The 27,402-nt window shown below is 35.2% G+C and overlaps 1 protein-coding gene and 1 pseudogene across 1 annotated transcript in view; one reads left to right on the forward strand and one right to left on the reverse strand.

Moving 5' to 3' along the window:
- CATSPERE (catsper channel auxiliary subunit epsilon) overlaps nucleotides 1-27,402 on the forward strand; it is a 163,029-nt gene that overhangs the window by 54,011 nt on the left and 81,616 nt on the right. The window contains 1 exon segment of the mRNA XM_044916200.1: nucleotides 24,181-24,276. Coding sequence (XP_044772135.1) covers nucleotides 24,181-24,276 — 96 coding nt within the window.
- On the reverse strand, nucleotides 14,509-15,566 carry LOC110574169 (annotated as a pseudogene).

Genomic DNA, 27,402 nt, shown 5'->3' on the forward strand with positions numbered 1-27,402 from the left:
TCATTCTCTCTCTCTCTCAAATAAATAAAATATTTTTTTAAAAAGTTCCAGGTGTTAAGCCTCATTGATTATAAGAACTTAAGAACTTAATTCTCTCTGGTTTTCAAAGCCAAATGTTATGGTTGGGATTCATCTTCCCACTGTGGGTCGCCTGTGCCTGGGGTGCCTGGTGTGGGATCTGCTCCTCTTCCTTCTTCTTGCTTAAGGTAGCCCTCCCTCCTGCAAATAGTCTCACAGGTCAGCTGGCTCCCGACCTTATCTCTGCTTTCTACCCTCCTCGATGTGGCCTCTTCTCTATGTTTAGCTGTGAAGAATCTATTTTGCCAGCTTCAGGTCATTTTCTGAATTATTTACACTGATATGGGTATTATGTAGTTGTATTCAAGAGACAAGGTGAGTTTAGGATCCTCCTACTCCACCATCTTCCCCAGAAATCTATGGTTTCTATTAAATTTGTTTATGTTTTATGAGTGTTTTGTGGCCCAGAATGTGGTTTATCTTGGTGAATGTTCCATGTGATCTTGATAAGAATACGTATTCTACTGTTGTAGGATTGAGTATTCTATATAAGACAATTAGATTAAGTTGTTGATAGTATTAAGTGGATATTTTTGTTGATTTTCAGCCTGATTGATCTATCAACTACTGATGGAGAACATTTAAGTTTCTGACTATAATAGTAGATTCTGCTATTTCTCTTTCAGTTGTCAGTTTTTGCCTTGATGTGCTGTTGTGAGAAGCATTCATGTTTAGGATTGTTATGTCCTTTTGGAAAATCAACCTCTTTATTTTTATATTCTGCCCTCTTTGTCACTAATAATATTCCCTGTGCTGAAATTGGCTTTCTCTGAAATTTTATAGTCCTCCAGTTTTCTTTTGATTAGTTTTTGCTTAGTATATTTTTTTTCTATTTCTTTACTTTTAAGCTGAGTGTTTGTTTAAAACAAGTTTCTTGGGCGCCTGGGTGGCTCAGTTGGTTGAGCGACTGCCTTCGGCTCAGGTCATGATCCTGGAGTCCCGGGATCGAGTCCCACATCGGGCTCCCTGCTCGGCAGGGAGTCTGCTTCTCCCTCTGACCCTCCCCCGTCTCATGCTCTCTCTCTCTCTCTCTCTCTATCTCATTCTCTCTCTCAAATAAATAAATAAAATCTTTTAAAAAAATTTTTTTTAAATAAAAATAAAAATAAATAAAACAAGTTTCTTGTGGGGCGCCTGGGTGGCTCAGTCGTTAAGCATCTGCCTTCAGCTCAGGTCATGATCCCAGGGTCCTGGGATCCAGCCCTGCATCGGGCTCCCTGCTTGGCAGGAAGCCTGCTTCTCTCTCTCCCACTCCCCCTGCTTGTGTTCCCTCTCTCACTGTGTCTCTCTCTGTCAAATAAATAAATAAATAAATAAATAAATAAATAAATAAATAAATAAATAAAATCTTTTAAAAAATTATAAAACAAAACAAAAACAAGTTTCTTGTGGACAATGCATAGTTGCATCTTTTGGGGAATTTTTTTTAAAAATTCATTCTGACAATCTCTGCTTTTTAACTGATGTATTTAGACTATTAACATTTAAACTGATTATTGATTTATTTGGCTAATATCAACTATGTTTGTAATGTTTTCTATTCATTGCCAGATGCTTCCTTTTCTGCCTTTTTGGTTTTAATTGAGCATTGTATTGGATTCCATTTTATTTCCTCTCTTAGTGTATCAATTATATTTCTTCAAAAAAAATTTTAGTGATTGCCCTAGAGTTTACAATGTACATTTTAATTAATCCAAGTCTACTTTCCAATAACGCTATTCCACCCTACTATAATTTAGGTTCCTTATAACAAAGTATTCCCAATTCCTCCCTCCTGTCTCTTGTAACATTGCTGTCATTAATTTAATTATCCATGTGGGATGGTAGTCCAATGCATTGTTACTATTATTAATTTAAACAAACAGTTATATTTTGGATGACCTCAAGAATAGTGACAGCTTGATGGGTACAGGGTTTTCTTTTGAGGTGATGAAACTGTTTTAGAACTAGAAAAAGGTATTGATTGCACAACATCGTGAATGTACTAAAAACCACTGAATTGTAAACTTTAATGTGGTTAATCTTACATGAATTTTACCTCAATGCAAAATAAAAAGAAATAATTTTATTTTCTAATGCTCTTCCTTTTTTATGTAAATCCAAGTTTATCTTTATCATTCTCCTTTCTGAAGAAAATATTTTAACATTTCTTGCAAGGCAGGCCTGGTGGTGAGGAATTCCCTTGATTTTTGTTTGCTGAGAAAGTCTTTATTTCTCTATCACTCTTGAAGGATAATTTTGCTGGATATCGAATTCCAGGTTGGTAAAATTTTTTTTCTTTCAACACTTTAAATATTTCACTCATCTCTCTTGCGTGTGTGCCTCTGACAGGAGGTCTCTTAATTGTTATTCTTCTTGATCAATAGGTATGGTGCTTTTTTTTCCCTCCAGCATTTTTCAAGATTTTGTTTTTGCCTTCAGTTTTCTACAGCTTGACTATGGTATGCCTTGGAGCAGTTGTTTGCATTTACTCTTCATGATGTTCCCTGAGCTTCCTGGATCTGTGTTTTGGTGTCTGTCATTAATTTTGAAAGTTCTTGGCCATTATTACCTCAAATATTTATTTTGTTCCATTCTATTCTCTTGGCATTCCGATTGTGTATGTGTTACCTCTTTTGAAATTATCCCACAGTTCTTGGAAGTTCTGTCCTTTTTTTTTCACTTTGTATTTCAGTTTGGGGATTTTCTTTTGATCTACCTTCAAGCCCACTAATTCCCTCCTCAGCTCTGTTGAGTCTACTGATGAGCCCATCAAAAGCATTCTTCATTTCTATTACATTGTTTTTATTCCTAGCATTTCCTTGACTCTTTCTTAGAATTTCCACTTTTCTGTTTACATCACCCATCTGTTCTTCCATATTTTCTAATTTTTCTATTAGAACCCTTAATATGTTAATCATAGTTATTATAAATTCCATATCTGATAATTCTAATATGTGTGTCATTTCTGATTCTGGTTCTGAAGTTTGCTTTTTCTCTTCAGACTTTGTTTCTGCTTGCCTTTTGGTGTGCTTGCAATTTTGTTTGTTATTGTTGAAAGTCATATATGTTATATTGGGTAATAGGAACTGAGGTAAAGAGGCCACTTGTATGTGGATTTATATTAATCTGGCCAGTAATTGGGCTTGGTTTGGTGTTTGCTGAGCTATAGGTGCCAGAAGCTTTAAATTGCTTTAAGGTTCTTGTTTTTGTCTCCCCTTTTGACTTTAGACTTGCCTAAGTTCCTCTCTTCAGAGATTGTATGTCTTACAGCTCTTAAAGCTATGATCCACTATTATACTGAAGCCTTTTTGATGTGGTAAGGTATGAGGGAGGGGAGCTTTGTACAATCTCCCAATTAAATGTCAGTCTTTTAGTGGGCCTGCGTCTCTGGTATGTGACCTCCAGAAATATTTGCTTCCCCCCAACCCCCCTTAACTTATTGAGACTGAAAGTCTAGAGGAGTTAGGAGTGAGAGGAATGCCCTCCCCTATGGCTCTGGGACAGGGATCTGGTAAAGTCTTTCTCCCTGAAGAGTAGGCCTTTGTTGTGGAAAAGGCTCTGGGTGTATTTCACAAAGATTACTTTTCCTCTCCCCCTACCAGAGCAATGAGGGGATCTTTTTCTATTCTTCACTGTGAGGGATCTTTCTCTAGTCTTCATGATGAGATCTAGTGGAGTTTCCCCTAAAACTGTAACAATAAGGAGTTTCTCGACCTCACACTCAGCTTCCCACAATTTGTCAAAATTACCATTTAAGTGTTGCTTACCACCAGTTTATGGCTCCAGTAGCTTCTTCTCCATGTAAGCAGATTCTCAGCTATGACTTTCTGGATTCACCTGTCTCTATAGCTCTTGGGATGCTAGTTTGCCTTGTAAACTCAGTTCCCTGGATGGGCTCAAGAAGTTATTGATTTTTAATTTGTCCAGCACTTCCTTGTTGTAGTAATAGAAGTGACACCTTCCAAACTCTTTACATGACAGAGCTAAAACTCTATATTTTTAGTTCCATTCATTCTTCAATTCATACCATGCAGCTTCAGTCCAAGAACTTCCATACATGGTTGTACAGCCTGATCAGGACAGCCGCTGTGGTGACTCTTTTAATCCACTGAATTGTGTAACCAAAGTCCATCCCCATGTCATGAAATCTAATGGACACTTTTCACAGCTTGGCAGCATTTAACATGTTTAACCATTTCTTTTTTCTTGAAACGCTCTCCTCTTATGGCTTCTCTGGCACCAGAACATGTTGGTTTCCCTCCTACTTTACTTGTTACCCTTTGCCATCTTCTTTACTTACTCCTCTTCCTTCACCAATCTTTAAATTATTCTTCGCATTTACTCCCCAGATGATCTTACTTAGACCCAATTGTTTTAGATATTATATGATAATGGCTTACAAATTTATACCTCCAGCAAGAACTTTCCCCTTAACTTTTCAAATCATAAATTCAACTGACCACTGGCATTCCTGTTTAGAGGTCTTATAAACAGGTTCTATGTAGTGTGGATAAAATGGACTCTCCAATTTCCCTGTAAATCTGTTCTTCCCACAGGATTCACCATAACAATATATGACACAATCATCCTCCTAGTTTCTCAAGGAAGAGCTCCTTAACTAATTTCAATGCCCCCACTCTCTCCCCACCCTACAACCCATTTTCCATATGACAGTAGATAGTTTCAAAATATATTATGTCAAGGTTGCCAGTTCCAAACTAGATGGAGTAAATGCATTTTATTTTACTTTGCCACTATTCATAATGAAAGAAAAATCCTAGACAAAATACATTTCACCCACAAAAATACTGACAGAGAAAAGAAAGTAGATGTGAGTAGGGACCTTGAGATTCTAAGAGCACCCTACCAGCGAGTTCCCTGAACTTTTTCCTTGCCTCCTCTATACTCTGGCATAGGCACTAGAAATGCCTGGAACTCAGTAATTCCAGCAAGCACAGAAGAAAACAAGCCCCAAGAAAGGCCTGCATTCTTTATCCAAAAGACCGGAAAGACCCATTGGTGGCCCAGAAGGACAGAAGTTTTTTTAACATACCTGCCTATTCTTGAACCAGCCACCACAAAAAATAGCTGTTCCTGTTTCCCACTATATGAGGTGCTGCAATAGCGGAGCCATTGGCCAGAACCCTGTTTTCCCTCCCACCTCCTGGGAGGAGGAACCTTCTCTCCTCTGTAGAGCCCTAAAGGTAGAAATCTGACTCTCACCCCTCTACAATAATGAGGCAATGCTCTTCTTTCACTGTACTTGTAGGCAGAACTCTCGACTTTCATCCCCACACTGCAGTAACAAACAAGGCCAAGCTAATTACCATTTCTATTCATGCATATCACACACACACACACACAAATGAGGCAGTGCTTCATCCTGCAGCTCCTGTAGGTGGAACTCTGACTTCTACTTCTATCTTCCTTTTTTTTTTTATTATGTTATGTTAGTCACCATACAGAACATCATTAGTTTTTGATGTAGTGTTCCATGATTCACTGTTTTCGTATAACACCCAGTGCTCCATGCAATACATGCCCTCCTTAATACCCATCACCATGTTCACCCATCCCCTGCCCCCTCCCCTCTAAAACCCTCAGTTTGTTTCCCAGAGTCCATAGTCTCTCATGGTTCATCTCCCCCTCTGATTTCCCCCTTTTATTTTTCCCTTCCTTCTCCTGATGTCCTCCATGCTATTCCTTATGTTCCGCAAATAAGTGAAACTATATGATAATTGTCTTTCTCTGTTTGACTTATTTCACTTAGCATAATCTCCTCCAGTTCCATCCATGTTGATGCAAATGTTGGGTATTCATCCTTTCTGATGGCTGAGTAATATTCCATTGTATATATGGACAACATCTTCTTTATCTATTCATCTGTTGAAGGGCATCTCAGCTCCTTCCACAATTTGGCTATTTGTGGACATACCTCTGCCTTCCGATAACAATGTGGGACCCTTCCTCTTCAGAGCCTGTGGATGGAATTCCAAAGTCAACCCCACCCTATAATAAGGAAGCAATGAAGCAGTGAGGCAGTACTCCTTCCCTGTGGTGCCTGTGGGCAGGACTCTGAATAACCTCTACCCTGTAATAACAAGGAAACACAGCTTCCCCTCCCCAGCTGGTGCTGTGGGAACTATTGGGTGGAGTCCTCTATTCCTGTTAACACAAAAGTGGAACAAAATAGCTCTGCAGTAGCTCTATAAGTTAAATTGACATTTGAAGCACAATCCACAAAAGTGATCTAGGACATGCATTCTGATCCTAAACAAATTGACTACCTGATAACATAAAAGATTTAAATAGGAATTAGAATCTTATTATATAATACTTAAAATATTCAGGGGATACAGTCCCAAAATTACTCATCAGACCAAGAAAAAGGAAAGTCTCAATTTAAAAAAGACAATCAATAGATATCATATGATACAAATGTCATGTGATTAGAACAGTGACATAAAAGAAACATTTCTAAACTGTAGCCAGATCTTAAAAGATATGTTATTTTAATAACGAGGAGATATATGTACATTTGTGTTTAATCTCTTTGGGTTTTTAAGAATTTCCAATTTTAATCATTGTCTCAGGATTTTTTTTCTAATAATGACTTATTGCTATAAATATTTGTTTACAGATTCATTTTCTTCCTATTGATTTCTTGTGGAAAATCACTTTAAAAGTAAACATAGGTTTTTAACTTTTTTAATAAGAATACTTTGTTGTTTAGAATTCAGTGATGTCTTCTGAATTTTATGAGATAGTTGATAAGATTTTCTAATTATTAAATATATATCTAACTATTAGATAGTATTAGATAGCATTTAATTTTATATAATTAAGTATTAGACATGTATTTAATTATATAAAATTAAATATAAATTTCTATTTATAAATAAACATAAAATTAAATCTAATTAAATATATATTTAAATGCTTTACTAAACATGTATGTACAATTTATATTAATTGCAATCTTAATTGTTTTTCTTAGTGTCTTTTACCTTCAGAGGTGAAATCTCTTAGGAACTTATATGTATTGAGAAAAAATATCCAAAACTTAGAAATAAGGCAAAAAGATGACTGAATATTCTTTCAGTGTCATATTGGAGAACTGTCTAACAGGCCCACCCCAGGATCCCTTAGATATTTAAAGGAATGTACTTTTTGAAAAAATCATGTAAAATAAACATAAACATTTATCATTTTAATAACTACTTTAAGTGTACAGTTCAGTGACATTAAGTACATGCCTATGGTTGTGCTTCTGTCTCTAAGAATTTGATAATTCTAAGTACCTTATATAAATGGAATCATACAGTATTTTTCTTTTTGTGACTGACTGACTTCATTTAGCATAATATAGTCAAGGTTCATCCATGTTGTAGCATGAATTTCCCTTCTTTTTAAGGCTAAATAATATTCCGTTGTATGCATAGCAAAGGAAACAACAAAACTAAAAGACAATCTACTGAATGGGAGAAGATATTTGCAAATAACATATCTGATAAATGGTTAGTACCCAAAATATATGAAGAACTTATAAAACTCACCAAAAAGCCCAAGTAAGGAGCACCTGGGTGGCTCAGTTGGTTAAGCGACTGCCTTCGGCTCAGGTCATGATCCTGGAGTCCCAGGATCAAGTCCCACATCAGGCTCCCTGCTCAGCAGGGAGTCTGCTTCTCCCTCTGACCCTCCCCCCTCTCATGCTCTCTCTCTATCTCATTCTCTCTCAAATAAATAAATAAAATCTTTAAAAAAAAACCCCAAGTAATCCAATAAAAAATGGGTAGAAGACATAAACAGACATTTCTCCAAAGAAAACATACAGATGGCCCTCAGACACATGAAAAAATGCTCAACATCACTCATCATCAGGGAAATGCAAATCAAAACCACAATGAGATATCACCTCATGCCTATTGGAATGGCTAACATCAACAACACAAGAAACAACAAGTGTTGGTGAGGATGTGGAGAAAAAGGAACCCTCAAGCACTGTTGGTGGGAATGCAAACTGGTGCAGCCACTGTGGAAGACAGTAGGGAGGATCCTCAAAAAATTAAAAATAGAACTACCCTATGATCCAGCAATCACACTACTAGGTAATTACTCAAAGAATACAAAAACAGTAATTCAAAGGGATACATACACTCCTATTTTTACTGGAGCATTATTCACAATAGCCAAACTACAGAAGCAGCCCAAGTGTCCATCGACTGATGAATAGATAAAGAAGATGTGGCATATATATACATATATATGTATATATATGTATATATATTCCATTGTGTATATAATTTGTATATATATTCCATTACTATATAGTATTCCATTACTATATATATATATATGTATATTTATAAAATGGAATATAATGTATACATATTATACATATATATACATATATAATATATACATATATGATATGTATATACATGTATAATATGTGTGTACATATATAATATTGTACATATTGTATATATACATATATAGTATATAATGTATGATATATACATATATATTGTATATATGTATATATATAATGTATATATGTATACAATGGAATATTATTCAGCTATAAAACAGAATGAAATCTTGCCATTTGCAACACATGGATGAATCTAGAGCATATAATGCTAAGCAAAATAAGTTAGTCATAGAAAGACAAATATCATATGATTTCACTCATATGTGGAATTTAAGAAACAGAAGAAATGAACAAAGGGAAAAAAAAAGAGAAAGATAAACCAAAAAACAGACTCTTAACTATAGAGAACAAACTGATGATTACCTGGGGGGATGGGTGAAATAGGTGATGGGAATTAAGAGTACGCATAATTATCTTGATGAACATGGGGTAATATATGGATTGTTGAATCACTATATTGTACGCTGGAAGCCAATATAACACTGTATTTTAAATACACTGGGAACAAAATAAATTTTTAAAAAAGAGTAAAAAATATTCCATTGTATGTATATACCACATTTTGTTTATCCATACATCTTTCAGTGGCATTTGGGTGATTCTACCTTTTGACTATTATAAAATGTTACCCTGAAAAAAATAAAATAAAATGTCATGAACATAGGTATACAAATATCTTTTTTTTTTAATATTATATTTATTTATTTGACAGAGAGAGACACAACAAGAGAGAGAACACAAGCAGGGGGAGTGGGAGAGGGAGAAGCAGGCTTCCTGCGGAGCAGGGAGCTGGATGCGGGGCTGGATCCCAGGACCCTGGGATCATAACCTGAGCCGAAGGCAGACGCTTAACCGACTGAGCCACCCAGGCGCCCCTGTATGAATATCTTTTTGTGTCCTTGCTTTCAAAACTTTTGAGTTTTGAGTTTCCAAAAGTGGAATTGCTAGATCCTGTGGTAATTCTGTTATTAATTTTTTGAGGAACTGCCATACTGTTTTCCATAGCAACTGTACCATTCCCACCAACAGTGCACAAGGGTTCCAATTTCTCCACTGCCTCACCAACACTTATTTTCTGTTCCTTTTTTTCAGTGTTATGAGGTATAATTGACAAAATTGTATATTTTTAGTGTATACAACTTGATGTTTTGATATATGTATGCATTGTGAAATGATTGCTCCAAATTAATTAACATACCCATCACCTCACATGGTTTCCATTTCTCTTTTACTTTTTCTTTGTGTGTTTGGTGAGAAATAAATACATCTACCCTTTTAGCAAATTACAAGTATACAATATTGTTAACTATAGTTATGTTGCTATACATTAGATCTCTAGAACTTACTTATCCTGCAGAACTAAAACTTTGTACACTTGAGCCAACATCTCCCCATTTTGCCCCTGGCAACCACCATTTTATTGTCTGCTTCTATGAGTTTGACTTTTAGATTCCACAAAAAAATGAGCTTAAGCAGTATTTGTCTTTCTGTGTCCAGCTTATTGCACTTTGTATAACATCCTCCAGGTTCATCCATGTTGTCTCAAATGGCAGGATTAGCTTCTTTATTAAAGCTGAATAATATTCCTTTGTGTATACATATACCACATTTTCTTTATTAATCTATCGGTGGACACTTAGATTGCCATATCTTGGCTATTGTGAATAATGGTGTAGTGAACATAAGAAGGCAGATACCTCTTTGATATTCTGTTTACATTTCCACTGGATACATGCCCAGAAGTGGGATTGCCAGATCATATGGTAGTTCTATTTTTAATTTTTTGTGGGACATCCATACTGGTTTGTATAATGGCTGTACCAATTTACATTCCCACCAACAGTGCACAAAGATTTTCTTTTCTCCACATCTTGCCAACACTTGTTATCTTTTTATCTTTTTGATGATAGCCATTTTGGCAGGTGAGAGGTGATACTGTGATTTTATGATTGATTTGCATTTCCATGATGATTAGTGATGTTAAACACCTATCATATACCTGTTAGGGCCCTTTGTATGTCTTCTTTGGAGAAATATTTATTCAGATTCTTTGCCCATATTTTTTTATTAGGGTTAATTTTTTTCTTGCTGTTGAATTGTTTGAGCTCCTTATATGTTATGGGTATTAACCTCTTATCATCTATCTGGCTTACAAATATATTCTCTCATTCAGTAGGTTGCCTTTTCACTCTGTTGGTTGTTTCCTTTGATGTGCAGAAGCTTTTAAATTTCATGCAATCTGATTTGTCTACTTTCATTTTTGTTGCCTGAGTTTTTGATGTCATATCCAAAAAAGTCATTGCCATTGCCCAGACCAATGTCAAGAAGCATTTCCCTTATGTTTTCTTCTAGTAGTTTTATGGTTTTAAGTCTTATGTTTAAGTCTTTAGTTCATTTTGAGTGGATTTTAAAAATAAGATGCAAGATAAGGGTTCAATTTAATTCTTCTGCATGCTGACACCATTTCCCAACACCATTTGTTGAACAAACTATCCTTTCACCATGTACATTCTTGGCACTATTGTCAAAAATCAGTTGACTATAAATGCATGGATTTATTGCTGGGCTCTTTATTTTGTTCCACTGGTCTATATATCTGTTTTTATGGCAGTACTATACTATTCTGATTACTATGGCTCTGTAATATATATTGAAATCAGGAGGTATCATGCCTCCAGCTTTGTCTTTTTTTTAAAGATTTATTTATTTATTTTAGAGACAGAGAGAGTGCATGACCAGTGGAAGGGGCAGAGACAGGGAAAGGGGAAGTAGACTCACCATTGAGTGGGGAGCCCAATGCGGGACTTCATCTCAGGACCCTGAGATCATGACCTGAGCCAAACCTAAGAGTTAGATGCTTAACTGACTGAGCCAGCAGGTGCCCCTCAAGCTTTGTTCTTTTTGATTAAGATTACGTTTGCTATTTGGGGTCTTTTGTGGTTCTATACAAATTTTAGGACTGTTTTTTCTATTTATGTAAAATGGCATTGGGATTTTGATAGGGAATGAATTGAATCTGTAAAGCACTTTGAGTAGTAAGGACATTTTAGCAATATTAATTCTTTCAATCCATGAATATGGAATATCTTTACATTTATCCATGTTTTCTTTAATTTTCCTCACCAGTGCTTTACAATTTTTAGTATAGAAATCTTTCACATCTTTTGTTGATTCCTCTTTTCTTTTTTGTTGTTGTTGCTATTGTAAACGAGATTATATTCTTTTTATTTCCTTTTCACATGGTTCATTGTTTGTGAATAGAAATACAACTTATTTTGAATGTTGATTTTTTTTTTTATTCTGCAACTTTACTAAATTAATTCACTAGCTCTAACAGGGTCTTTTGTTTTTAATTCTTTAGGGTGTTCTACATATATGGTCATGTCATCTGCAAACAGATAATTTTACTTCATTTCTGCTTTGAATGCCTTTCACTTCTTTCTCTTGTCTAATTGCTATAGCTAGAACTTGAATAGAAGTGGTAAGATTGGGCATCCTTACCTTGTACTGGATCTTGAGGAAAAGCTTTCAGTTTTTCCCCATTGGTTTTCATGCTAGCTGTGGAGACTCTATATAGATAATCCTTTATTGTGTTGAGGTACATTCCTACTATACCTATTTTGTTGAGACTTTTTATCATGAATGAATGTTGAATTTTTTTAAATGCTTTTCTGCATCTTTTGAGATAATCATGTGGTTTTTATCTTTCATTCAATTAATGTGGTGTATCACATGGATTTATTTGCATATGTTGAACTATCTTGCATCCCATGGATGAATCCCACTTGGTCATGGTGTGTAATCTTTTTAATGTGCTGTGAAATTTGGTTTGCTAGTGTTTTATTAAGGAGTTTGCATCTATGTTTATCAGAGATATTGGCCTGTAGTTTTCTTTCTTCTGGTGTATTAGTCTGGCTTTGGTATCAGGGTCATGCTGGCCTCATAAAATGAGTTTGGAAGTGTTCTCTCTTCTAGTTTTTGGAAGAATTGAAGAAGGATTCATATTAATTCTTCTTTGAATGTTTGGTAGAATTCACCCATGAACCCAGCTATCTGTTCCTGAGTTTTCTTTTTCTGGGAGATATTTGATTGTTGCTTCAATCTCTTTATTTGTTATTGGTCTGTTCAAGCTTTCTCTTCTTGATTCAATGTTAGTAAATTGTATGTTTCTAGGAATTTATCTATCCCTTCTAGTTTATCCAATTTGTTAGCATATAGTTGTTCTTAATAGTCTTTTATGATTCTTTTTATTTCTGAAGCATCTGTTGTAATGTCTCCTCTTTCATTTCTGATTTTATTTGAGTCTTCTTTTTTCTTAGTATATTTTAAGATTTGACCATTTTGTTTATATTTCAAAACACCAACTCTTAGTTTCATTGATTTTTTTTCCCTATTGTTTTTCTGTTCTCTATGTGACTTATTTCTGCTCTGATCTTTATTATTTATTTCCTTCTGCTCACTTTGTGCTTAGTTTGTTCTTTTTCTAGTTCATTGAGGTGTAAAGTTAGATTGTTTATTTGGGATTGTTCTTTTTTAATGTAGACATTTATTGCTTTCCTCTAAGTACTGCTTTTGATACATCCATAAGTTGTGTTTTTGTTTTCATTCATCTTGAGATCTTTGTAAACTTCCCTTTTGATTTCTTCCTTGATCCAATGGTTGTTCAAGAGTATGTTGTTTAGTTTCCCTGCATGTGTGAATCTTCACATTTTCTTACAGTTACTGAATTCTACTTTCATTATATTGTGGTTGGAAAAGATATTTGGAATTATTTTAATCCTCTTACATTTTTAAGACGTGTTTTTTTACCTCTAATGATCTAGGTTGGAAAATATGCACTTGAGGAGAACGTGTATTCTTCTGCTGGTGGTGAAAAGTTTTGTATAAGTCTGTTAGGTACACTTGGTCTATAGTGTTGTTCAAGTCAGCTGTTTTTTAATTGTTTTTCTATCAGGATGTTTTAACCATTATTGAAAGTGGGATGTTGGGGCACCTGGGTGGCTCAGTCAGGGTCCTGGGATGGAGCCCCGCATCAGGTTCCCTGCTCAACAGGGAGCCTGCTTCTCCCTTTGCCTCCCCTCCCCACTTGTGCTTTCACTCTCTCTCTCTCTCTCTCTCTCAAATAAATAAAATCTTGAAAAAAAAAAGGTGGGACATCGAAGACTCCTACTATTATTGTATTGCTGTATCTGTCTTCCAATCTGTCAATATTTGCTTTATATAGTTAGGTGCTCTGATGTTGAGTATATATATATATTTATAATTGTTATTTTGTCCTGTTTAATTGATCCTTTTATCATTATATAATAACCTTATCTCTAGAGACAGTTTTTTAATTAAATTCTATTTTCTGTGATATAAATACAGTCACCCTTGCTTTGTTTTGGTTACCATTTGCATGGAATATTTTTTCCATCCCTTCACTTTTTTTTTCATCTCCAAAAAAGTTTATTAGCATGATTAAAAACATTTTTTGAATAATGACAGAATTTCTAAATATGAAAGAGTATCAGTGGCTCTATTTTATAACAAACTAGTTGCAAATGAATGGACAGCTTTATTACCAGTCTTCATTTTATTAAAAACAATCCATATTTATTGGTTCCATGTGAATTCACAACTATTGCTTTGCCTGGGAATGAGTCTCTACTGCAATTAAGTAGAGAAAATATCTTCCATCATTGACCTGTATTACTGAGTAAAGAGTTGATAAAAATCCTCAAAGAATTGGGTTTTTGTTTTTTTTTTTTTTAAGATTTATTTATTTGAGAGAGCGAGAATGAGAGAGAGAGAGAGAGAGTACATGACGGGGGGAGGGTTAGAGGGAGAAGCAGGCTCCTCGCCGAGCAGGGAGCCCGATGCGGGACTCGATCCAGGGACTCCAGGATCATGACCTGAGCCGAAGGCAGTCGCTTAACCAACTGAGCCACCCAGGCGCCCCGGGTTTTTGTTTTTTAAAAACATTCTTTTTATACACTACAAAGAAATAATTAGTATTTTGACTTTTTAAATTCCTACATGATATTCAGAATGGCAGTCTCCAAAGGTCCTCCCTTCACATGTGTAATTGCAAAAACAGACACTCTTCTGGATTGTGCATTCTTGCTCTGAAGACTTGGGACTCCATATGTTAGTACTGGTTTGAAAATAAAAACAGCATCATCCAGAATGTAGTAGTCATTATACGTGTTGCTTTGACACAGGTATGGTAGGCTGGTGAAAGCTTCAATAACAAAACCAGCTTTTCTGAAAACTTTAGGCAGACCACTCCCTTGTTCTTGCCAACTCTGTCCCTTAATTTCTAAAATTTCTGATGGTTTCTCCCACTTGCCACCTGTTTTCCACATAGCGATGGAAGGGTAAAACCAGAGTAAGGATGACCCTGCCTCTAGTTGGCTCCAGGACACTTCTGATATCTTTTAATAAGTCACAGGCTGATCATAACGGTCCAGCAAATTGAAGCAGCTGATGACATCATACTGGAAGCCTTTATTCTGCATTCATTTATACCAGATATTCTGTATTTCCTCTTCTGAGGCTGTCATATCATAGTTTCAGATAGCTCAGTGGCATACATTTCTTCAAAATGAGGGCTCATGATTTTTGTGACTTCTCCATCTCCAGCACTGAAATCAAGAAGGCTATGGATTTTCCAGTTTGGATTAATTTTTAGTAGTCCCTGAAACTGATCTGGTGAAAACACAAACATTGAGCATCTTCCTAGCAACTCACTGATAGATGTTCTAGACATAAACAGGTTAAGAACAGATGACACAAAAGAGTGATATAATTGGATAAAAAGCCAGCCCGATTTCTCAATGCTGTTGTTTAAGATCTGTGTTCCTTGATCAAGGTTACTCTGAACAAAAACAGCCTGGAGTGATTAGCATAATTTCTCTCCATTGTACACATACTCCTGGTGGTTCCCCTTCCTGCTACCTGCTGCCACCATCATACCACTTGTCATGTTCACTTACAGGGAGTGGGTGAGCAGGTTCCACAGAGTCCACATCCTCTGCACTAGCCATATGGTCACCAGGCTCAGGCACAGCCAACCCAGGAACAGTCTCATTAGGGGCTATGGCCACTCTTTTGATCACTGCCAGCACCTGGGTGAAGAGGAGAAAGTGCTGCCTGGCAGTGCTAGAGCTATCATGCCCAATTTGCCCATCCAGCCCCTCTCCATCCCTTCACTTTTAGCCTGTGTGTGTCTTTAAATCTAAAGTGAGTCTCTTGTGGGCCACATATTGCTGGATCTTGGTTTGTTATTGTTTTTATCCATTCAGACCCTCTATACCTTTTGATTGGGGAATTTAATCCATTTACATTTAAGAAATTGTTGATAGGTGAGGACTTAATATTACCATTTTGTTAATTGTTTTCTGTCTAATTTGCAGCTGCTTTGTTCCTCTCTTGATGTCTTCCTTTGGGGGATTTTTGTAGTGCTTTGCTATGATTCTTTTTATCTTTTGTGTATCTACTAAAGGTTTTTTCTTTGTGATTACCTTGAGGCTTGCATAAATTATCTTGTAGTTAAAGTGTTTAAGTTAATAGAACTTCAATTGCATATAAAACTACATTTTTACTATGCCCCCTTTGTGTTCTTATAGTCAGAGACTTCTTTTTTACTTCTTTTTATGTTGTATATCCATTAACAAATTTTTCTTCTTTAACTTTTAGATTAGCATTAAAAAAAATTTATGCATCACCATTACAATTTTACCTTGTTCTGCATTTGTCTATATAGTTTTCTTAACAGTGAGATTTATGCTTTCATATGCTGGGGTTCAGATTGGTGAAGACTGTGGGGGTCCTCTGTAGAGAAGGCTGTGGAAGTCCATGATGGTGGTGAGGGCTGCTGGAGCCTCCTCCTCTCCTTCTCCCCCATGGGAAGTTGTAGCCAGCAGAATTCCTCTTGGCATTCAACTGTGCTGTCCTGAGGGTTAGGGTAATGCAGGTTAAGTGCCTCCTGTACTTTTCTGCGCACCATCTTCAGATTTTGTGCTCCACTGGGTTGCTGAAGTTTCTTAATTATACTCTGGAGCTCTCCCAAAGCTTTTTTTGTCCATGAAGATTTGTTAAATTGTTGTTTTTGTGAGAGAACCTCCTCATCTGCCATCTTGCTGATGTCACTCCTCATTTGTTAATTTTAATTTTTTCCAATTTTACTGAGATAAAATTGACATACTGTGTTAGTTTAAGTCTTGACTTATATATATTGTGAAGTGATTACCACAACATACTGAGTTAACATCCATTATCTCGTATAGATACAATAAATAGAAAAAGCGAAGGAAGGAAGGAAGAGAGGGAGGGAGGGAGGAGGGTTTCTTCTTAAGATGAGAATTTTTAGGATTTACTCTCTTAACAACTTTCCCATATACCATACAGCAGTGTTAGTGGTAGTCACAATGCTGTATATCTCATCCCTAGTACTTATTTATCTTATAAATGAAGTTTGTACCTTTCATCACTTTCTCCAATTTTCCTTCCCCACATGCCTGCCTCTGGTGATCATAAATCTGATCTCTTTTTCCATAAATTTGGTTTTTTAAAAAGACTCCACATATAAGTGAGATCATCCAGTATTTGTCTTTCTCTTACTTCTTTCACTTAGCATAATGCCCTCATGTTGTCACAAATGGCAGGATTTCCTTGGGGTTTATTTTATGGCTGAATAATATTCATATTCATATTATAATACTATAATATATATAGTATATATATCACAATTTCTTTATCTGTTCATTCATCATTGGACACAGGTTGTTTCCATGTGTTGGCTATTATAAATAATGCTTCTATGAATATGGAGGTGCAGATAGCTTTTGGGTTAGTGTTTTCATTTCCTTTGAATATATTCCCAGAGGTGAGATTGCTAGGTCATATGGTCATTCTATTTTTGTTTGTTAGTTTGTTTTACAATCCTCCATACTGTTTTCCATAGTGGCTGTACCAGTTGCACCAAGGTACAAGGGTTCCCTTTCTTCCATATCCAGACCAGCATTTGTTATCTTGTGTTTTTTTTTAATTAAGGCTATGCTAACAGACATGAGGTATCATCTCATTGTGGGTTTGATTTGCATTTTCCTAATAACTGGTGATGTTGAGCATCTTTTCAAGTACCCATTGCCCATTTTTATGTCTTCTTTGGAAAAATGCTTGTTCAGGTTTTTTGACCATTTTTCAATCAGATTATTTGACTTGTAGCTATTGAGTTATATGAGTTCTTCAAACATTTTGAATATTAATCCCTTATGAGGTAAAGCTTTGCAAATATTTTTCCCATTCCATAGGTTATATTTTCACTTTGTTGTTTCTTTTTCTGTGCAGAAGCTTTTTAAATTTGACATTGCCCCACTTGTTTAATTTTGCTTTTGTTTCTTGTGTTGTGTCATACCGCAAAAAAATCAATGCCAAGACCCATGTCAAAGAGCTTTTTTCCTATGTTTTCTTCTAGGAGTTTTATAGTTTCAGGTCTTACATTTAAGATTTTAATCAATTTTGAGTTAATTTTTGTGAGTAGTGTAAGATGGTGTCTAGTGTCAATCTTTTACTCATGAATATCCAATTTTCCTCAGCACAATTTGTTGAAGAGACTCTTCTCCATCTAGTGTTCTTGGCTCCTTGTCAAGTAGTAGTTTATTGCATATGCTTCAGTTTATTTCTGAACTTCCAATTCTGTTCCAATGATCTATTTGTCTGTTTTTTTTTTTAAAGATTTTATTTATTTATTTGACAGAGAGAGACACAGCGAGAGAGAGAGCACAAGCAGGGGGAGTGGGAGAGGGAGAAGCAGGCTTCCCGTGGAGCAGGGAGCCCGATGCGGGGCTCGATCCCAGGACCCTGGGATCATGACCTGAGCCGAAGGCAGACGCTTAACGACTGAGCCACCCAGGCGCCCCCTATTTGTCTGTTTTTAATGCCAGGATCATCCTGTTTTGATTACTATAGCCTTATAACATAGCTTGAAATCAGGAAGTGTGATACCTCCTGCTTTATTCTTCTTTCTCAGGATTGCCTTGGCTATTCGGAATCTTTTTTGGTTCCATATAAATTTTAGGATTCTTTTTTCTACCTTTGCAAAAAAATGCCATTAAACTCTTAATAGGGATTATATTGAATCTATAAATGGCTTTCAGTAATGAACACAGAAATACCTTTCATTTATTTTTGTCTTCTTCAATTTCTTTCATCAGTGTCTTATAGTTTTCAGAGTACAGATCCTTCACCTTCTTGGTTAATTTTATTCCTAAGTATTTTATTGTTTTGATGCTATTGTAAATGAGAGCATTTTCTTTATTTCTTTTTCAGGTAATTTATTGTTAGTATATAGAAATATGACTGATTTTTGTATGTTAATTTGTATCCTGCAACTTTAATAACTTTTGGATTAGATCTAACAGGGTTTTGTTTTGTTTTTTTGGGGGGTTTTTTTGGTGGAATTTTAGGATTTTCTATATACAAGGTCATATCATTAGCAAACAGAGACAATTTTACTTTCTCCTTTCCTATTCTGATGCCTTTCTTTTTCTTGCTTGGTTTCTCTGGTTAGGACTTCCAGTACTGTGTTGAATAAGAGTTAAAGGTGGGAACCCTTGTCTTGTTCCTAATATTACAGAAAAAGTTTTCAACCATTCACCATTGAGTATGATGTTAGCTGTGATTTTTGTCAGATATTGCCTTTGTTATGTTGAGGTATGTTTCTTCTACACATAACTTATAAAGGAGTTTTTATCATAAACAGATGTAGAATTTTGTCAAATGTTTTTCCTGATTCTACTGAGATAATCATATGATTTTTGTCTTTCATTCTATTCATGTGATGTAACTTATTTGTTGATTTGTGTATGTTGAACCATCCTTGCATCCCAGGGAAAAATCCCACTTGATCATCATGTGTGTGCTATTGAATTTGGTTGGTTAGTATGTAGTTGAGAATTTTGCATCTGTATTCATCAGTACTATTGGACTGTAATTTGTCTTCTAGTAGTGTCCTTTTCTGGTTTTGGTATCAGGGTAATGCTGGACTTGTAAAATGAGTTTGGGAGCATTCCCTTTTCTTTGATTTTTTGGAAGAGTTTGAGAAGGATAAGCATTAATTCTTCATTAAATTTTTAGCAAAATTTATCAGTAAAACCTTTAATTTTTTTTTACTCAAATGTCATATTTTATTTCTTTTTTTTAATTAGCATATAATGTATTATTTATTTCGGGGGTACGGGTCTGGGATTCGTCAGTCTTACACAGTTCACAATGCTCAGCATAGCACATACCCTCCCCAATGTCCATCACCCAGCCACCCCATCCCTCCCACCCCTCTCCTCTCCAGCAGCCCTCAGTTTGTGTCTTATGATTAAAAGTCTCTTATGGTTTGTCTCCCTCTCTGGTTTCATCTTATTTCATTTTTTCCTCTCCTCCCCTATGATCCTCTGCCTTGTTTCCCAAATTCCATATATCAGTGAGATCATATGATAATTGTCTTTCTCTGATTGACTTATTTTGCTTAGCATAATACCCTCTACATCGTTGCAAATGGCAAGATTTCATTTTTTTAATGGCTGCATAATATTCCATTGTATATATGTATATACACCACATCTTCTTTATCCATTCCTCTATCGATGGACATCTAGGCTCTTTTCATAGTTTGTCAAAACCTTTATTTTTAATAATAGTCATCCTAATGGATATGAAGTTGTATCTCACCATGGTTTTGATTTGCATTTCCTTAATGATTAGTAATGTTGAGTATCTTTTCATGTGCTTATTGGCTATTTGTATAATCTTCTCTGGATAAATGCTAGTCAAGTCCTTTGTCTATTTTTTAATTGGGTTTTGTTGTTGTTGTTGAGTTTTAGAAGTTCATTATATATTCTGTATATTAACCTGTTGTATTATATGTGATTTGCAAATATTTTCTTCCATTCTGTGAGTTGCCATTTTACTCTTTTGAGAGTGTCTTTTGGTACACAAAAGTTTTAAATTTTGATGAGGTCCAATTTGTCTATTTTTCCTTTAGTTGCCTATGCCTTTGGAGTCATATCAAAAAAATCAATGTTAGATCCAATGTCATGAAGATTTGTCTGTTTTCTTCTAGAGATTTTATAGTTTTCCCTTTTATGTTTAAATAATGCACTATTGATACACACAACAACTTGGATAGATGTGGAGTTAAAAAGTCAATTTTAAGTGTTGCATAATGTATGATTCCATTTATAGAAGATTTTAGAGGTGACAAAACTGTACTAATTGAAAACAGATAAGTGATTGCCAGAAGTTAGAGTTAGCAGGCCAGTTGTGACTCTTAAGGGTTAACATGAAGGAGTTTGTTATTTGTGATGGAACAGTTCCATAATCTGTATTCTATAACAGTTCTATATTGTGGTGATGGTTACATAAATCTAGACATATGATAAAATTTCACAGAACTATACACAAAAAAAGAAGCACTTTGTAAAAAAGAATGATGAAATTTTAATGAGGTTCATACCTGAGTTAACAGTGTTATATCATCAATTTCCTGGGTTTTGACATACACTAAGATTATATAAGCTATTGTCATTGGGGAAAGCTGACTCACTTCTTGTGAGTCAAACTATTTCAAAAAAATAGTTATAATTCTATTTTTAAATGCCTTTAACATTTGCTGATTGTACTAAGAATAAAATCCAAACTATTTTCCAGGACCGACAATGCTTAGCATGATGTGGTTCCTGCCTGTCTTTTATCTAACCTTTTCCTGTACTATTTCTCTCTTACTACATTTTAGCCATTATCTTCCTTTCAATTCCTCAACCATAATAATTCCTCTCCTCCCTTAGAGCCTTTGTAACTGTTGTTCGTTCTGTCTGGAATGTTCCTCTCACAGCTGTATTGTGAAAGAACTATACTCTCTTCTGGGTGATGACATTTTTTTCTTCTTTATTCATTCAACAAATATTAATGCAGAGGGATGCCTGGGTGGTTCAGTCGGTTAAGCGTCTGCCTTCGGCTCAGGTCATGATCCCAGGGTCCTAGGATCAAGTCCCGCATCAGGCTCCTTGCTCAGCGAGGAGCCTGCTTCTCCCTCTGCCTGCCACTCCCCCTGCTTGTGCTTTCTCTCTCTCTCTCTCTCTAATAAATAAATAAAATCTTTTAAAAAATATATTAATGCAGATTTAGGAGGCAGAGCCTCAAGGCAGCAGTGCAGTTTTGGACATATTGGTTTGAAGTGTAAGACAAGGAAATCATTAAAAATCTAGTTAGGTACATAGATCTGGAGCTAGATATAAAATTTGGGATCTGGGCCATATAATTCGATCAGTTTTATAGGAATGGAATGATACTTGAAGCCATGTGATTGAGTGAGATTACCTAGGAAGAGAATGTACTATGAGAAGGGTACTGGGAGGAAGAAAATCTGGGACCAAGCCTGGGGATCTCTAATAGAGCAAGGAGCAAATGGTAACATGGAAGCCAAGTAAGAGAGTGTTTTAAAAGGGGAGATTAGTCCAATGTATCAAATGCTGCTGAAAAAACATATCAGATAAACACGAAGTATATTAATTTTCTATAACCATATATTGATGTTATAACTAGAAAAATACTTTTTAAAATAATAATATGGAGTTTGACATCAGCATCATGAAATTTGTTCTGTCATAAATTACTAATAATAAAATAAATTCACACAGTCCTTTTAGAAATTATTTCAATAGTACGTATCAAGAGTTTTTAAAGTGTTCATAGCTTTTGACCCAGTAATCACATTTCCAAGAATCTAATTAAAGAAATAGTCTTTAGTGTGGAAAAGACTGTACATCTGATGATATCCATGGCAATAATATTTATAATAGTGAAAAAATAAAAATTACCTCAATGTCCAGTAGGGGAGTGTTAAATCAATGATGATAATTCACTCAATGGACTATCATACTATCATTAAAAAATGATGTTTCTATAGACTTCTAGTTATAAAACATGGATGCATAACAGTAGCCTACATTTGGTAAATTCTAAGAAATATACTAAATGTGTTTTTTATTTTTATAATTTCTATGTGTTAATTTTGCCATATTTATAAAATTATCTTTAATGACAACGAATTATCCTCTTGATGGAAAACCATGTTTTTTAATAAGCTTCTTCAAATGATTGTCTTAACTTTTCCTTAAACTATCCTTTTTTCTATTATATTTTTGGTATATGGCACTTACTATGTTTTATTCCTGTCTTAGTCTATGCTACATTTATTCCTTTCCTTTGCAGTTATATGAAAGACAGTTGTATTTAAAATTCTGAATAGTGAAAAAAATAAAATAAAATTCTGAATAGTGAATAAGATTTTCAGAAGTAAAATTTAAAATATCCATAATTTATTATATACCAGGCAAATCTATACTTCTCTATCAAAATCAATAAATGTGTATTCTTCAAGGAGGCCTTACCTGACCACATTCACTCTCAAAATTAGGTTAAATCCTATTAGATAACCCCATAGTCCCAATGAATACACTCTAACTGACACTCATCATAGCAATCCCAAAGGCTCCTTTGTTGATGGTTGACATTTCTAGGAAATTAACTGGGGCATTATTGGAGGATTAGGGCAGAAGGAAGACATGGAATTTTATTTTATTTATTTTTTATTAAAGATTTATATATTTTTTATTTATGTATATTTATTTATGTATGTATTTATTTATGTATTTTGAGAGAGAGAGCATGTGTGAGCAGGGGGAGGGACAGAGGCAGAAGGAGAGAGAGAATCTCCAGCTGACTCTACACTGAGCATGAAGCCGGAAGCAGGCTGGATCTCACGACCCTGAGATCAGGACCTGAGCCAAAACCAAGAGTCGGAGGCTTAACCAACTGAGACTGCCAGGTGCCCCAGAAGCTGTGGAATTTTAGGCTGACCCTCATTATCTGATTTTTTATTCTAGGGATTCCCTATAATGAAACCATTGCCCCTATTCCAAAAATACCTATCGGGAAAAATTCCAGTCAATTCAACTACGCCTTAAATCTCATTAGAACAAGAGGAAGCATGTCAGATTACTAAGAGAATTTTTGTTAAAGCCTCCAGATGTCATTTGAAACCTACCTTGAAAGATTATGTTGGGGGTGGCTGGGTGGCTGTCGGGTAAGTGTCTTACTTCAGGTCATGATCTCAGAGTCCTGGGATGGAGCCCCACATGGATCCCTGCATGGGGTCCGTGTAGGGTCCAAGTAGGGCTCTGCACTCAGCAGGGAGTCTGCTTCTCCCTCTCCCTCTGCCCCTCACCCTGCTTGTATTCTCTCTCTCAAATAAAATCTTTTTTTTTTTAAAGAATATGTTGTTTTGAAGTCAGATTCATATAGAAATAATTCTAACAGATTAGTTTTAGAAATTCCATTACACAGTTCATTGAAATTAAAACATGAGGGTATTTATTTAAAGGTCCCCATAATCTCAATTCATTCAGGACTCTAACTATGTATAGTATTTTCAATATGTTGGAAATAGTATTACAACTTATTTGTGATTCATGAAGTTCAATGGGGAGGAAGTTATATGGTAGAAAAAACCAGACTCTTGAAAATCTGGTAAATGTATAAATATAAATAATGTCTTAGCTAAATAACAAATTCAATATATCATGATTTAATTTCAGAATAATTTTGTCTATGAAAAGTAAAAAGAGGATTTTTTTTTTTTTTTACAGAATTCCATAATACTTACCAAGCAGTTGGCCACTTTGGGACAGAAGCCTGGCATATATACAACTCTGAGGAGAAGAATTTATCTTCCATATGACAAAATGAAGAATGGGTATTTAATTTTAAAATTTCACATATAAATTTTATTTTTAAAATTTAGTAAAATAACTATCAGAAATTTAAAGTAAAGAGGGGGAAATGAACCATGAGAGACTATGGACACTGAGAAACAATCTGGGGGTGTCAGAGGAGAGGAGGTTGGGGGTAGGGGGTAACAGGGTGATGGGTATTGAGGAGGGCACATACTGTGATGAGCACTGGGTGTTATACTTAACTAATGAATCATTGAACACTATATCAAAAACTAATTATGTACTATACAGTGGCTAACTAAGCATAATAAAAAAAAAGAAATTTTAAAACCCTAGTGAAATTTCATGTAATATATGTAATTTCCAAGTAGCTTCTTTCATGATGCACAAAAAAATTGTAACAATCAAAACTAGTTACCAGCTTAGAAACTGCCAGTCACACTTCTGGATTATCATTTTACAACTGATATTAATAGCTAAACTTCAGTCCCAGAGCCTCATTCAGGATGTGGGCAAATCCTGGCAATATCTCAAAATGCTTCCTGCCGGTTCAGAAAAGTGAACCACAGTGGTGTAACTGATGCCACAATCGTTACCACCATTAGTACACACATAGACACACAACAAATCCCACCTGAAAGATAAAATCTGTTACTGTTAAATTCAGTAAGTGCTTATGGGGTTTAGACAGGCTTTCTTAATCTATTACAACTAGGCATGGGGCAAGGTGCTTATAACTAAAAGATATAATTCCTGCCCTCAATGACCTTACCTGAGGTGGGGAGACAAGTAAAAAATAGAGATGAACCCAGGTGAAATGGAATAGAGGGTGCACCAGTTAAGGTTTGGATGAAAGGGAATCAAGGAGGACTTTTCTAAAGAGGTGACATCTGCATTATTGAAAAGAAATAAAAGTTAGCCAATTGGGGGAGCATTCCAAACAGAGAGGCAACATATACAAGAGCTTTCAAGAAGAAACCTGAGAAGGCAGACACATTTCAGGAGATGCAAAGAAGTTGAATTCATGAGTAAAGTAAAGGATGACATTCAGAAAGAGAAGATGGTTTTAAACAATCATAATAATCTGGGGCTAAAATTCTTGCCAACTTTATAAAACTTTGGGAGATAGGGAGGTAGGAGAAATAGCCATTATAAAACCATCTAAAGGCTTGTCTGATTTAGCAGGCAGGTAGGAAGGTTATAGGTACCATTTGTTTCTTTTCTAGTGTTAATTTTATGGAGTTTCATATACACATGATGTATTTTTGTACACTTTTTTGTGTATAATTGTACACAAAATGTACATATTTTGTACACATGATGTAATTGTACACTTTTAAAGTGTACAATTTCAATGGCTTTTAGTATATTTACAGAGTTGTGGAACTATCACTACTGTTCAATTCTAGAACATCTTTATCAACTCAAAAAGAAACCCTATTCTCTCCTCCTCCCAGCCCTTGGTACTACTAATCTATTTTCTGTCTCTATGGATTTGCCTATTCTGGATATTTTCTATCAAGAGAATCATACAATATATGGTCTTTTGCAACTGGCTTCTTTCAGTTAGCATAATGTTTTCAGGGTTCATCCATGTTGTAGCATGTATCAGTATTCCATTCCTAAAAAGGAATAAAAATTGCCAAATAATATTCCATTATGTGGATACGCCAACTTCTAAAAAAATTCATTCTTCAGGTGATGGACATTTTGATTTTGTCCACTTTTAGGCTATTATGAGTAGTGCTGCTGTGAACATTTATTTACAAGTCTTTGTGTAGACATAATGTTTTTATTTCACCTGGGTGTATACCTAGGATTGAAATTGTGAGTCATATGGTATCTAATTTCATTTCTTTGTTGTCAGAGAAAATATCTTGTGTGATTTCAATTCTCTTATATGTATTGAAGTTTGTTTCATGGCCTAACATACAGTCTGTCCTGGGGAATTTTCCATGTGCACTTGTGAAGAATGTATAGTCTGTTGTTGGGTGGAGTGTCCTGTAGATATCTGTTAGGTCTAGTTGGTATAGAGAGTTGTTTAAGTGTTCTATCTCTTTGTTGATCTTTTGCTAGTTGTTCTATCCCATTATTGAAAATGGTATATCAAAGTCTCCAACTATTATTATTGTTGAACTATTTCCCCCTTCATTCTGTCAGTTTTTACTTCATGTATTTTGGGTCTCTGTTGTCAGATGAATATGTTTATAATTATTATACTTTCCTGATGGATGACAGACTATCTTTACATTATAAAATGTTCTTTATCTTTGTACTGTTTTTGCTTTAGTTATTTTCTCTGATACTACTATAGCCATTCCAGCTTTCTATGGTTGCCTTTGCATAATATCTTTTTTTTACCCTTTACTTTCAACATACTTGTATTTTTTTAAAGATTTTATTTATTTATTTGAGAAATAGAGAGAGAGCGTGCACAAGCAGGAGGAGGGGCAGAGGGAGAGGGAGAAACAGACTCCCCGCTGAGCAGGAAGCCCAACATGGGGCTCCATCCCAGGACCCGGAGATCATGACCTGAGCCGAAGTCAGATGCTTAACTGACTGAGCCACCCAGGTGCCCCTCAACATATCTGTATTTTTGAATCTTAAATGTATCTCCTATAGACAACATATAGTTGGAACTTATTTTGTTATCAGTCTGATAATCCCTGCCATTTGATTAGACTGTTTAGTACACTCACATTTAAAGTTATTATTGATATAGTTGGATTTATGTCTGCCATTTTATTTTCACTTTCTATATTTCTCATGTCTTTTTTGGTCCTCTGTTCCTCTATTGTTTTCTTTTGCATTAAGTGAATATTTTCTAGTATAACAATTTAATTACATTAATTTTTACTGCATTTTTGAAATATTTTGAAATCTAGGGCTGGCCATATACATATAGCACACTGCAACAATGGAAACACACTGCACGACCAATTTGTAAGATAATTTTACATTATCACACAAAGCTAAAGATGCACATACCAAAGGTTCAGCAATTCAATAGCAGCATATATTCTACAGAAATCCATGCACAAGTGCACCAGGAGATGTGTATATTTGTAGCAGAATTGTTTCTAATAACAAGAAAAAAATTGAAATTCTAATTTCCATTCATAGTGAAATGGGTAA

This window comes from Neomonachus schauinslandi, chromosome 6 (assembly GCF_002201575.2).
Source record: "Neomonachus schauinslandi chromosome 6, ASM220157v2, whole genome shotgun sequence".
NCBI lineage: Eukaryota > Metazoa > Chordata > Mammalia > Carnivora > Phocidae > Neomonachus > Neomonachus schauinslandi.